At 52.8% G+C, this 12,087-nt stretch overlaps 4 protein-coding genes across 4 annotated transcripts; 1 reads left to right on the top strand and 3 right to left on the bottom strand.

The window, feature by feature from the left end:
* Window positions 1-1,539: 1,539 nt before the first annotated feature.
* BDZ83DRAFT_750573 (ferric reductase like transmembrane component) lies at window positions 1,540-3,427 on the top strand (the record flags this gene model as incomplete). Its single annotated transcript, XM_060513934.1, has 5 exons — window positions 1,540-1,652; window positions 1,713-1,967; window positions 2,018-2,427; window positions 2,480-3,298; window positions 3,351-3,427. The coding sequence occupies 5 exons, from the start codon at window positions 1,540-1,542 to the stop codon at window positions 3,425-3,427; spliced, it is 1,674 nt and encodes a 557-aa protein (XP_060366914.1).
* Window positions 3,428-3,827: 400 nt separating this feature from the next.
* BDZ83DRAFT_239095 (uncharacterized protein) lies at window positions 3,828-4,240 on the bottom strand. Its single transcript, XM_060501862.1, has one exon. It carries the CDS (start codon window positions 4,091-4,093, stop codon window positions 3,863-3,865), a length of 231 nt encoding a protein of 76 aa, XP_060366913.1. The 5' UTR covers window positions 4,094-4,240; the 3' UTR covers window positions 3,828-3,862.
* A 3,626-nt stretch (window positions 4,241-7,866) lies between these two features.
* Window positions 7,867-9,270, bottom strand: BDZ83DRAFT_238508 (methyltransferase domain-containing protein). The gene is made up of 3 exons (XM_060501858.1): window positions 9,125-9,270; window positions 8,732-9,062; window positions 7,867-8,641 (listed from the first exon to the last, which is right to left on the bottom strand). Exons 1-3 carry the CDS (start codon window positions 9,158-9,160, stop codon window positions 8,076-8,078), a joined length of 933 nt encoding a protein of 310 aa, XP_060366912.1. The 5' UTR covers window positions 9,161-9,270; the 3' UTR covers window positions 7,867-8,075.
* Window positions 9,271-9,421: 151 nt separating this feature from the next.
* On the bottom strand, window positions 9,422-11,727 carry BDZ83DRAFT_239070 (amidase). Its single transcript, XM_060501861.1, has 4 exons — window positions 11,539-11,727; window positions 11,418-11,475; window positions 9,966-11,352; window positions 9,422-9,899 (listed from the first exon to the last, which is right to left on the bottom strand). The coding sequence occupies exons 2-4, from the start codon at window positions 11,456-11,458 to the stop codon at window positions 9,639-9,641; spliced, it is 1,689 nt and encodes a 562-aa protein (XP_060366911.1). The 5' UTR covers window positions 11,459-11,475; window positions 11,539-11,727; the 3' UTR covers window positions 9,422-9,638.
* Between the last annotated feature and the right edge of the window lie 360 nt (window positions 11,728-12,087).

The raw sequence follows: 12,087 nt of genomic DNA, 5'->3' as shown, positions 1-12,087 counted from the left end.
ATCCATCCAGCATGGGGGAATGGGGGGGATTGGATGCGGATATGAGGACCTCGACTCGTCATCCTCGTTTGGCTGTTTTTCCTTTCTTCCCTTTGTTTTCCCATTCCCTCCATGATCCATCCACATTCCATCCTCCCAGCAGTCTGGTAACCTACTGCCATTTTCGGCCTCAATGTCGTTGGTTCCAACAAACTTTCCAACAAGACAAAGCTAAGCGCAACCGCCATACCCAACTCTTATTTGACAGACGCCAATCTGTACCGATCAGAAGAAACGACCCTTGTTCATCGCATTCACTGTGTAGCGTAGCGTAATAGCGCATATCCACACTTTGCATTCGAGCCGCATTGTCAAAGGGGAACAACACAGGCACGCCGCACACAAGAGAAGGGAAAAACGGCCCCTCCCCTGTTGCAACCGAAACGTCAGAATAGCCTCGGGGCCCCTCGTCAAAGCGCCTCTAACAGAAGTCGTCTCAACTCCGCCCACCACCTGTCGCACCTGGCCCTGCCGTCTGATCAGTCTCGCCTCTCGGATCGGACTGATACAGCTCCCTCCAACTGCGAAACCCCTCCAACGTCTGATCTACCGAATCGTCCAGTCCACCATCGTCAACCCCCTTGTCCCGTCCTCGACAGTCGACAGTTCGCCCCCGCCGCCACCAAATCGCACTTTTTTCATAATTCACATCGCTGCGCGGGACGAACACTAACACTGACACCCTGTTCAACGGTTATTGACGAGGTTTCATGGACACCTGACATCCGAAAGATTAGTCCCGACATCATCACCCACCCCTCCATCCAATCCTGCACCAAACCGCACCATCGTCAAGCCCCCTCCGCCACTTTTCGTTGCCGGATCCAAGTCTATCCATCCGACAGCACCAGGCTCCCCCGTTCATCCCGGGCATTTCTTTTTGCCAAAGAACCGATTCCCGCCCTGTGCAATCCCGGTCAGTCGAACCTCACGCGGTGCCAAGTCCACAGACGCCATCGCTCCAACTTCGACTGCCGTCCCGACTCGCCTCATCTCTTTATGACTTTCCCCCCACCCGCCGAAAGCTTCGTCTCGTCTTCCTTCACCTCTTCTCCTTCACCCTCATTTCTCTCTTCTTCTTCGTTGTTTCTCGCCTAGGTCGAAGAGTCAAGAGTCAATTCCCGAGCCCTTGCGACCAACGAGATTCCTTCCTTTCCTTCGCTGCTGGCTCAGATCATTCTTTTTAACTATTCCAACTTTGCTTGGCTGGAGTCTTTTATTTTCGCTTCTTTTGCTCGTCGACTGCACCACTTTAGGTATTATAAGAGACGTTTTAATACGGGGACTGAGACGTAAAGAGATTGGAAACACCAGACTTCGGCATCGACACGAACGTGGTTATTGGATTTGTTGGGATTATTTGCTTCACCATCGCCCGACGCCCACACGAGCGCTACCGATACCCTCGAGGCCCGACCCCAACCGCCAACTCGTCGGTACTGTCGCAGGTCGACACCCTAATACAGCTACGAATAGGAGGGCAATCGAAATCGAATCAAAATGGCGGGCGACCTGACCTTCGGGGTTCTGGTCAAGAAGCAGTTCACTGCTCAGAAGTTGGCCTTCCACTTCCTCTTCTGGACCTTTCACTTTGGCATTTTCGCCTATGGATGGTAAGCCTCCATTCACACAACGCGTTTGCTCACAACTCGACTCCAACTAACCCTTTCTAGGTGGAAGCAGGCAATGGACGCAAGGCTGGCTGGTCTGAACACTTTGCAGTACTCGGTCTGGATTTCAAGAGGTGCTGGTTTGGTTCTGAGTGTCGATGGAATGCTTATCCTACTTCCGGTCTGCCGAACGGTCATGCGATGGATTCGACCTAAGCTTCGCTTCCTCCCTCTCGACGAGAACCTCTGGCTGCACAGGCAACTGGCGTACTCCATGCTCGGTTTCACCATTTTGCACACCTCTGCTCATTACATCAAGTAGGTTTAAACCAATGCGGTACAGTACCCATTTTCTAACATGTGCGCAGCTTCTTCAACGTTGAGAGAACACAGATTCGTCCCGTCACGGCTATCCAGATTCACTACGCCCAGGCAGGTGGTGTTACCGGCCATGTCATGCTGCTGTGCATGCTTCTGATGTACACCACTGCACACGCTCGTATTCGCCAGCAATCATTCGAGACGTTCTGGTACACTCACCACCTCTTCATTCCCTTTTTCTTGGGACTGTACACCCACACCACTGGCTGCTTTGTGCGCGATACCGCCTTGCCGTACTCTCCGTTTGCCGGAAAGGATTACTGGGACCACTGCATCGGATACCTTGGCTGGAGATGGGAGCTCTGGACTGGGGCTTTCTACCTCATGGAGCGTACCTACCGTGAGGTCCGCGCTCGCCGCCGTACCAAGATCACTCGTGTTGTTCGCCACCCATACGGTCAGTCTCCGCTGTGCCATTCATACTACTCGTGATACTAACTGGGTTCCAGACGTCGTTGAGCTGCAGTTCAACAAGCCCTCGTTCAAGTACAAGGCTGGCCAGTGGCTCTTCCTCCAAGTGCCTTCTCTCTCCAACTACCAATGGCACCCCTTCACCATTACCTCTTGCCCGTTCGATCCTTATGTCTCGGTCCACGTTCGCCAGGTCGGTGACTTCACTCGGGCTCTTGGTGACGCTGTTGGAGCTGGTTCCGCTCAGGCCAAGCTTTACGATGGTGTCGATCCCATGGGAATGTACGAGGTTGCTCTTCAGAACGGCCAGCAGATGCCGGATCTCCGCATCGATGGCCCGTACGGTGCCCCCGCCGAAGACGTTTTCGAGAACGAAATCGCTGTGCTCATCGGCACTGGTATTGGCGTTACTCCCTGGGCCTCCATTCTCAAGAACATCTGGCACTTGCGCAACAGCCCGAACCCGCCAACCCGTCTTCGCCGTGTCGAGTTCATCTGGGTCTGTAAGGACACTGGCTCATTCGAATGGTTCCAAACTCTTCTATCGTCACTTGAAGAGCAGTCCAACGAGGCAGCTCGCGTTCCAGGCAGCTCCGGTGTTGAGTTCTTGAAGATTCACACCTATCTTACTCAGAAGCTGGACATGGATACCACCCAGAACATTGTGCTCAACTCGGTTGGATCAGACCACGACCCTCTGACTGAGCTCAAGTCCCGTACGAACTTTGGTCGACCCAACTTCTCCAAGCTTTTCACAACCATGCGCGATGGTATTCTGGACAGAACATACCTCAACGGCTTGGAAGGTAGCATGCGCACGACTGTCGGTGTCTACTTCTGCGGTCCCTCAGTAGCTGGTAAGCATCATATCCTCATCTGTCTCAATTTTCTTACTAACGAACCATGTAGCTCGCGATATCAAGCAGGCTTGCAAGGATGCCGATGTCCGCGAAGTCAACTTCCGATTCTGGAAAGAGCACTTCTAAGCGTGGAGATGGCTGAGATAACGAGAAGTAAAAGTAAAAAAACGAGGAGCCTTGGCGAAAGCCTCGAGTTCTGTACGTGGAGGAGAGTCTCATACCAGGAGACGACGACATCTACAGCTACCAGGAGCTTCTCAGCAGTGGGACCGCGGGAAGCAGCGCTCCGAGAGGAGAGCTGGCTGAATAACGGCAAAGCGGAAAGGCGTTGGCTGGAATGCATTAAGAAACCCGCTCAGCGATGTGCATCATCTCACCACTTTTTGCCGCCATCCGCGCCCTCACCTTCTTATTTCTTGACGATGGGCGGGGGTGGCAGGCGGTCAATGTTCTCTCATATATATACAAAGTCCATATATCACATTTTTTGAGCTATGACAACTTGTTCTATTTTCCAGGTTTCAAATATTTTATCATGATCTAAGTAGAAGGGAAAAGTGTTCATGTGGCCTTGAGTAAGTTAGATAGGATAAGTGACAACGTTTTCATTCGATCTTGCACAGCCACTGCCACCGACTGGTGCGAACCGCTGTCATGAGATGACGTGAACGCCGTTGGAAAGAAAAGGGTGCGATGACTGAGCGGTGACAATGTAGCATGGGGCACACTCGCAAGGGACGAGGATATGGAGAGCATTAAATAGCAGGGAAGAGCTGGGACGGGGTGTTCCATTCCTGCGAAGCTTCCCACCGGAGTGCGTCCGGTCCACGACTCGCCCCAGCATTCACGGCGCCGGCTAAGCCGTACGCCGTCTTGTTGTTGTTGAGTGAGAGTCTGGACTCGAGAAGTCTTCCAGCTTGGCTAAGGCCGCTCGTTGAATCGTGTGTTGATGCATGAGCCTAATGGTGGTCTATGTAATCAAGGGAACTTGGGTTGCCTCTCTGACGATCAAGTGGAGATTGGCAAAAGGTTAGGGGACTCGACCAAGGGGGAGGGACGCTTGGGAGGGACGGAGGGACGGCAGCTTACCTTTTCCTGTAATGTGGTAGGTGTGGTACGTGCAGGGCTTGGTGTGTACGGTTGTGGTTGCATTTCAAACCGTTGATGTTTTGAATTTTTTTCTCCCTTTTGGATTGGTCGTGAGTGGTTGCGTGGCTTTGAATGTGGGACTAACCGACTGGCTGATGATAAGACCGGCTTGTTATCGGTTATAGTGTGTATCTTACTGTGTAAGCTACCTTATGTGTGTGTGATTATGGTGTGATATCGCAAGAGATTCGAATGATTGGGCTGCTGTGTTAATCTTGGGATAGATGGGAGTTACTTCGTTTGTACTTGGGATGTCTCCTCAGCTTTGTTCATATATGTGGTATCCCCCATGAGGTCCCTTGCGTTGTAGTGAGCTCCTAGTATAGCGGCAATAGGGGGTTCATGAGAAGGTTTGGGAAATCTGGGGACGGCGGATATGACGGGTTGAGATAGGATGTGACGGCACCTATTTAAATTGGCGTTGATGTATTTTGCTGACTGGCGCTTAATCATGGGCCGGGGGGGTCACTGCCAGGAGGAAGTCGACTATCCGAGTGAGTTGCGTGGAAGGTTAGGTGGAGAGACTTATCTCCGAGTTAAGGCAGGCAAGTAGGAAAGGTAGTGAAAGATGAGATGGCTCAGATGATAAATGTTGGTGCCGCGAATCGTTCGGGAGGACACGGTGGGGCGAGCGGACGGACGAAGGGAAGGACCGGGTGAAAGTGATGGTTAAACGGATGGTGTCCGGGCCAGGTGGAGTTCGGACGGGTCCCGTGTCTCTAGCCGTGTCTCTTACTTGTTGCTTTTCACTTCTGGTTTTTCCTAGGTTATTTTCTTCCATTGCCATTCTGTTGAGTAGTCAACATCTCTCGAGTGAGAAGTTTCAGGGTAAATGTATGGCCTTTGGAGTTCGCTCTCGAGAGATGCGGGTGGTTTCTATCATCCCATCGGCATAGAGGAGGCAGCTGGGCTCGTGCTGGTGCTCGTGCTCTCGAGATGTCTTTTTGGGATGGATGAATTTAGATCATGTAACCGTGCGAGCATGGTAACAAAATCTATTGCGGTTAATGGGGCGGGAAAAATTCGTCCCAACATCGTGAGCATTTCTGCGAAACAGCTTACGTGGTTGCGTAAGTTGGTATTTTTAGCCATTCCTTCTCTTCTTTTCGGGTGGTCTGGTCTGCGTCGATGAGGGAGGTTAATTTGCCCCGATGATGAGATGAAGGCTCTTGTTAAAATTTGGTAAGGAACGTAGAATGACACTATTTGCTTTTTGCGGGAGGTTGGTGTCATGTATGACATACAGACGACGCTTAGGGAGTGATATTATCACCCCTCCTGACTGTGATGATAGTAAGTTCTACTGGATGCGATGGGGTTGTGTATGCAAATGCGAGGGTGTAGAGATGGTGGCAACCATGCTGAGCGACTATTAGGGAATTTCATATGAAGCTAAGGTTAGTTCACGAGAATGAGATACTTTCTGGAAGATGATAGGCTTCCTTTGAGGAAGAAGGTAGTCTTGATGTTACGTATCCTTGGTCAAAAGCGGTGATTCCAGTTGACTTATTGAATCCTGACGATGGATTTCAAAGCGTGAATCGTACAGGTCCTTGATTCCTAGACACCAGACTTTACCATGTGGATGAGGGGTGGGGTTCGTTGGAGCGGATATTCCGTAGATCTCGACGAGGCTTCTTCTTTCGTGAAACTCACATATCGATTGCCTCAGTGCGCAAGGGTCGACGGCAATGATACGGCTTGAATCAAGGTGTTTCGTCTCTTCAAGAACATTCCAATGAGGGGATAAGAACAAAGTGATTGAAAGGCTCGCTGCTGAAGATTCTTCAAAGTCATGAAGATTCTTCAAAGTCATAGAGAGTCTTCTTCCTGATGACGCTCCTACCCTCAACTTTGGGCTCATACGTTTTCTGGTTGCCTTCAGAGTGTAAAGTCGGAATGGAGTAAGGCAACTGAGCTCAAGGGGTCCTGCTACCTTGAAAGTATCCCTCGTTTGCGAAATCAGACCAAAGCCATCAATAGGATTGAATCCTTACAGTCTCAAGACAGTCACATGGCGGCTTCCTTCTGCTATGTCCTGTCGTTCAAGCCAGACTCCAACCTTTCTGACCTACCTCGACACGCAAGTCCGGAAGAGTCATGCAAACTCAGCCAAGGTCAAAAAGAGCGTTCCGACTTTTGAAACGGACTCTGGAATGGGGTAAAGTGAGAACAAGGAACAGCGATGGGATGAGTAACAAGTGTCCTCGAGAGTGCCCAAAGAGGCAGTGATGGAGAGGCCCATGTTGGTCATGCTAAACTCCCGAAACGGGGACGGCGGGAGCAGCGTATGCTGATGAACGTCGTGCGAATGGGAAAAGTGGACAAGATCGAGTATGTACAGGTCTTTGTCTCTCTTTGCATCGTTCCCCTCGCTCTCGCGCGTATTGGTGACGTCGATGTGCGAGATGGAGACAGGAGTTGGTGAACAGGTTGATGTCTGCTGCCCTTGAATTGGTTGAATGGTTGAGGCTGAGAGGTAAGATATAGGAGCCGAACAAAGCCAGTCGCAAGCGGAAGGAAGTCACCCAAGGCAAGTGAGATTAATGCTCGGAACCATCTGGTGGTGCAGCCAGGCTGAAACCTCCATGTATGAAGATTGACATAAGCCTACTTATAGTAATCAATGACATATCTTTATCCTGCAGACTAGATAAAGCATTGCAATAGGAAGATTTGTTTTAAAACTGTTTCGTTGCGATAAGTCGAATTGAACTGAGCAGAACATATCGGAGCGGCGAAGTACAGCCTCGATGGGCACGAAGTAGCTCAACCACAGGCTTCTGTCAGAGGTCCCGATGCAAACCAGCAGGCACTGAAACAACCTTGACACCATCGATTAAAGTCCAAATGTCAATTGAAAGCCCATGCTACGTACCCTTGTTTGGTTCGTGCATGTACGTGACGAATACGGTCGAGCCGAAGCTAGGTGAAGCAAATAAGGTCGCTAATGCACTTGGTTAAGCTCTTGTTAGGTCGTGATTGTTCATAGAAAGTATGTTCGAGCCTACTAGTCACCTTTCACAACTCCCGTCGCAGTGCACGTATGAAACTGTGGTCTGAGGCTACGCCTATGGCTAAGGAAGCATGAGAGGGTGAGGAGATGAATATGTTATAAGACGAAGGGGCGGTCGTCTTAGCTAGCAACATAAAGAATTGCGATATATTTATTGTGGCTAGAAGCGTTTCTAAGTCCAGGCAGTACATTCGAGTCAAAATGAGGTGAAGCGATCAAGGTAATCAGCATCCTTCACCAGCTTTGGCCATTGCCCCTTATTAAAGTCGTGCTTGCCAGTGACGAATACGTTCGAGCCAAAGCGTGGCAAAGCGAACGAGATGATGAGTGTTTTTAGGCAGCTTTGATAACTGAAAGAGACGCTCGAGGTTGGCACCTTTGTCCCCTGGTCTCTTGCCCTTGATGAACTCTGCTACCGAGACTGGCTCTGATTTGCAACCATTGCAAGTGGTCGCATGGGTTCCTGTCTTTCTCATCTGTCTTTCAAGTGAATTGAACGCGTTTTATAGGTTGGGAAATGATTACTAGCAGCCATCTCATGAGTGGCAGATACTCGCTAGTCTCATCCCCTCACTAGAGACATTGGATGCCCTCCATCCAGCCGCTCATCTAAAGCTTCCTCGCAAGACACCTCAACCTCACATAACTAATCATCTCCCCATCCCCCGGAATCCTACAAACATGCCTCAACACCTCCACAATCTCCCTAACAGCCTCCTCCCTCTGGCCCCCCTCCTCCGGCACCGCATCCAACAGCTCCTTCCCCATCAGCCTCACCCACCCCTCCACGCCGCCCTTATCCGCTGTCGTAGGCCTCCACTCCCGCTCGACTTTCAACACCTCCCACCCGCCGACCTCTTTCTCGAGCACCGTCTTCAACCACTCTTCGTCCGGGAAAAACCAGGGGTCCACGGCGACGGCCTTCTCCATGCCCACGCGCCGCGCGACGGCCATGACGATGGCGGTGCGCATCTCGGCTACGTTGCCCAGCCCGCCCATTTCGAGGGCGAAGGTGCCGCCCGGGAGGAGAGCGTCGCGGATGGCGGTGAAGACGGGTATGTGGGAGCCCGGGGGCCGAAGGATCCAGTGGAGAGCTGCGTTGGAGAAGGCTTTTGTGAAGGTTGGGGTGTGGAGGGTTGGTGTTGAGGAGGTTGTGATTTTTGTTGCGTCGAGGACTGTGTGGGTAGTTTGTTAGTCAACGTTCGAGTTGCTCCAGTATGTCTGGGTAGTATGATGAAGAGAGGAGAGAGTAAGTAGAGCTGTACCTTCGAATTCGCAGTTTGAGAGGCCTGCTGCTGAGACGGCCTTTTTGGCGGCGGAGATCATGCCTGGGGAGGCGTCGATGCCGTGGAGGGAGCCTTTCCCTTGGGAGAGGACCTTGCCGAACTCAACATCGAGGATGCCGTCTACTTGATTGTCAGTCTGGAGTTTCGTGCTGCAGTCAAGTTCATCATCGAGAGGAACGATGAAATGGGTCGATGTCAGAGACTCACCACCGCAGCCGACGTCGAGGATGACATCGTCCTTTTGCACGTGCAGCCACTGGACCACCTTCGTCGCCAGCTTGGGGACGAAGGAGGCGGAGTGCTGGTAGGCCTGGATGTTTGTGTCAGTCTCGGATCCACCCTTGAGGGCGGTTGTGAGCAGGTAAGGCTTACCTCGGATGACCACTTATCCTCTTTTTGTTCGGCCATGTTTTGTGATTTGAAAGATTGACCTGAATGAGCTCGTGAGAAGTATGTAGACTATACAATGGAATTAATATCTACGAGAGTGAGTAACGCTGGTTTATATAACTTTTGATGTCCCTGTCGACTTACACGCAATCTGAAGTTTAAGTGGGATGAGTGAAGTTGGGAGGATGCGATGACTGTCCGAGATCGGACCTGCTCGACGGCCGCACGCTGCCCCGCATCCCTCCTCCGACTGAGGTAACTCCCACGGCACAGGGGATCCGACGTCCAACATTGCAGCTCACAGGCATGACTTATATCCGGAATCCAATTTGGAGGCTTATGACTGGATTCTATCCAATGATTTGATTTACATTACACGCCGGTCGCGAAACCGGCGCAGAACAATGACTTGTTCATACTGTCTTCAGTTGACTCGAATCATGAGCTACGACAATCTTTGTCTGCCTTTTCACATTGAATCCACTCCCAAATCACCTTAGTCAATGTCCAACAGCTTGTACTTTTCATCGCCCAAAGCATCCTCCACCCTCTGCATGATTGACAGAACCTTCTCCTCCTCAAGCCTCCTCCCCACGACCTGGACGCCGACGGGCAGGCCATGCATTTCCTTGGCATCGTACAGCTTATACGCACCGTACGCCACGCCGTTGAGCTTCTTAATGTTGAAGTCCGCGGGAAGCTGGTCCAGGTCCTTGTCCACGTGTGTCACGGGGAGGACACCGGCCGTGTAGTCGAGCTAGATAGTTGATTAGCCATTCACAGTTTCTCAGAAGAAGACAATGAAAGAAGAACATAAACTCACCAGGTTGAAGAGGAACGTGTACCCGCAGCTACTACACGCATCCTTCATCCCGTCATGCGGCACAGCAGGCGTAGCATTAGGCGGCGTGATCAAAAAGTCCACCTCCGCCTTGTTCCACCACTCAAACCACTGATTCCGGTACGCCTCGCGCCGCGCGACGAGCTTCCAGTTCTCAAACGCCGACTGCGGTCGCCAGTCCCGGACGAGGCCTGCCCAGATGTCGTCGCGGCGGACGTACTTCACCCAGAGGTAGTAGAAATACCGCAAGGGACTGGCGAGGTTCATCAGGAACTTCATCTGCGCGGCGCCCGGGTCGTTCCACTCCCCCGTGCGGAAGAAGGTGCTGAACATCTGGCATCCGTCGGCATTCAAAGCCAGAGCGGCGATCTTGAGACCCTCATATGGCGAGGGCGGGCTGATCTCGACGATCTCGTGGCCCTCCTTGCGCAGCGCGTTCTCCACCATCTCCAGCGCGCGCCGGCACGCCGGGCTGGGGTCCACGACACCGTCGGTGCGCATCACGCCGACGCGGAGCTTCTTCTTGTCGTCCAGCCACGTCTTCTCGGTCTCGGAACGCCACGCCAGCGGGTGGACGCTGTAGTCGTACTCCCACGGCTTCATCCCCACCACGGCCCGCGTGAAATACCGTAGGTCGTCGAGCGTCCTCGTCATGGGGCTGTACACGGACGGCACGCCCTCCTGGCCCGGCATGCTCGTGCAGAAGCCCAGCTTCGGCCACCGGCCCGTGGAGCAACGGAGGCTGTAGCACCCCGAGAAATGCGCCGGCGCCCGCACGCTGCCCGCGACGTCGCTGCCAATGCCGATGCGCCCGCCCATGGCGAGGAGAGCGGACTCGCCTCCTGTGGAGCCACCGGGGGAGTAGCGGCTGTTGTGCGGGTTCGTGCAGCGGCCCCATACGTCGTTTGTGGACTCGAAGCTCAGGAGGGTGATGGGCAGGTTAGTCTTCACGTAGGGGACGGCGCCGGCGTCCTTGAGGAGGCGGACGACGGGCCCGTCGGCGGCCGTTTTGTTGCCCACGAAGCTGCTGAAGCCGACGGTGGTGTCGTAGCCGCCGACGACGATTGTGTCTTTGAGGCTGACGGGGATGCCGGCTAGCGGGCCCTTGAGGTTGACGGAGCCGTCGGCCACCCACTTCTCGGCGGACTCGAGCATGACCTCGGTGAGGCAGTTTGTGCGTTCGTGGGCCTTGAGGGCTACTTTACCGTAGGTTTTGAGGATGTCAATGGGCTGGAGGACGGTCTTGTGGACATCTTGGACGAGTTCCTCGATGGGCTTGTCCAGGATCTGGCGGTCTTGTTGTGAAAAGGGACCTTTGTAGGCCGTGAGGCGGCGGATTCTGTCCGCGCGTTCGGATTGCTTGAAGTTGCTGTTTTCTTAGTGTTAGTGAACCTCGGGGTTTTGGCGGTTATAGGCACGGGTGGGATGGCAGACCAGTCACGACGGTGTTGGAGATAGTCGAATGGGTAGACCATCTTGTATGTGGAGGATACTAAGTACTAGGTATATGTTGACCGGGTGTTGCTATGGCTATGAGATAAGGGTGAAGCTGTACTTGGCTCTATGAAAACTCACTATGTCGGGTGAGAAGAGTGTGAAGGTTTATTGTAAGATGATGGGTGCAAGATGGGAGCTTAGGACTGACTTATCAAGGGAGAGGAGAGAGAGAGAAAAGACCGGCGTTGGGGTCAAGGTACTTACACGCTCGGTCACGGGTAGCCGGCGGAGTCGCGGGGAAGCCCCGCTCCCCTTATCGGCCGCTGGGGTAAAAGGGCGTAAGGCGCGCTGTACAGACTCTAGAGCCTGCTAAGGATAGGGCACCTCAAGGTGAGGAGAGGTACCTCACCTGCCACCTTATCTTTGGCCCGCTGATATCCGCCTGAAACTTCCCTGCTGGGCAAGTAAATGCGTCGGTGAGCCGGTGGACAGTGGACCCCAACCAACAACTCCAGGACCTCCCCGCATGCTGGGTCCAAGGTGAGCCGAGATGCGGTCTAGCTCTGGTTGCATGTTTCATTATCAAATCGATTCCTTCTGCTCGGGTTAGTGGTATCAAGAGGTCTATGTGTCCTCTACTATTTCTGCAGGTACGCAAAGGAGAGGC

This window comes from Colletotrichum acutatum, assembly GCF_030867785.1.
Source record: "Colletotrichum acutatum strain CBS 112980 chromosome Unknown BDZ83scaffold_29, whole genome shotgun sequence".
In the NCBI taxonomy this organism is placed as follows: domain Eukaryota; kingdom Fungi; phylum Ascomycota; class Sordariomycetes; order Glomerellales; family Glomerellaceae; genus Colletotrichum; species Colletotrichum acutatum.
The sequence above is the reverse complement of the archived record's forward strand: the minus strand, read 5'-3'. Positions and strand labels throughout refer to the sequence as shown.

Excerpts from the sequence above, each read along its gene's own strand:
- BDZ83DRAFT_239095 (XM_060501862.1), bottom strand. The coding sequence starts at position 4,093 with ATGGAACACCCCGTCCCAGCTCTTCCCTGCTATTTAATGCTCTCCATA.
- BDZ83DRAFT_238508 (XM_060501858.1), bottom strand. The coding sequence starts at position 9,160 with ATGGCCGAACAAAAAGAGGATAAGTGGTCATCCGAG. Across the intron at positions 9,063-9,124 it reads AGGATAAGTGGTCATCCGAG|GCCTACCAGCACTCCGCCTC; the intron begins GTAAGCCTTACC and ends ACAAACATCCAG. Across the intron at positions 8,642-8,731 it reads CTCAAACTGCGAATTCGAAG|TCCTCGACGCAACAAAAATC; the intron begins GTACAGCTCTAC and ends CTACCCACACAG.
- BDZ83DRAFT_239070 (XM_060501861.1), bottom strand. The coding sequence starts at position 11,458 with ATGGTCTACCCATTCGACTATCTCCAACACCGTCGTGACTG. Across the intron at positions 11,353-11,417 it reads CTCCAACACCGTCGTGACTG|CAACTTCAAGCAATCCGAAC; the intron begins GTCTGCCATCCC and ends CTAAGAAAACAG. Across the intron at positions 9,900-9,965 it reads ACACGTTCCTCTTCAACCTG|CTCGACTACACGGCCGGTGT; the intron begins GTGAGTTTATGT and ends TCAACTATCTAG.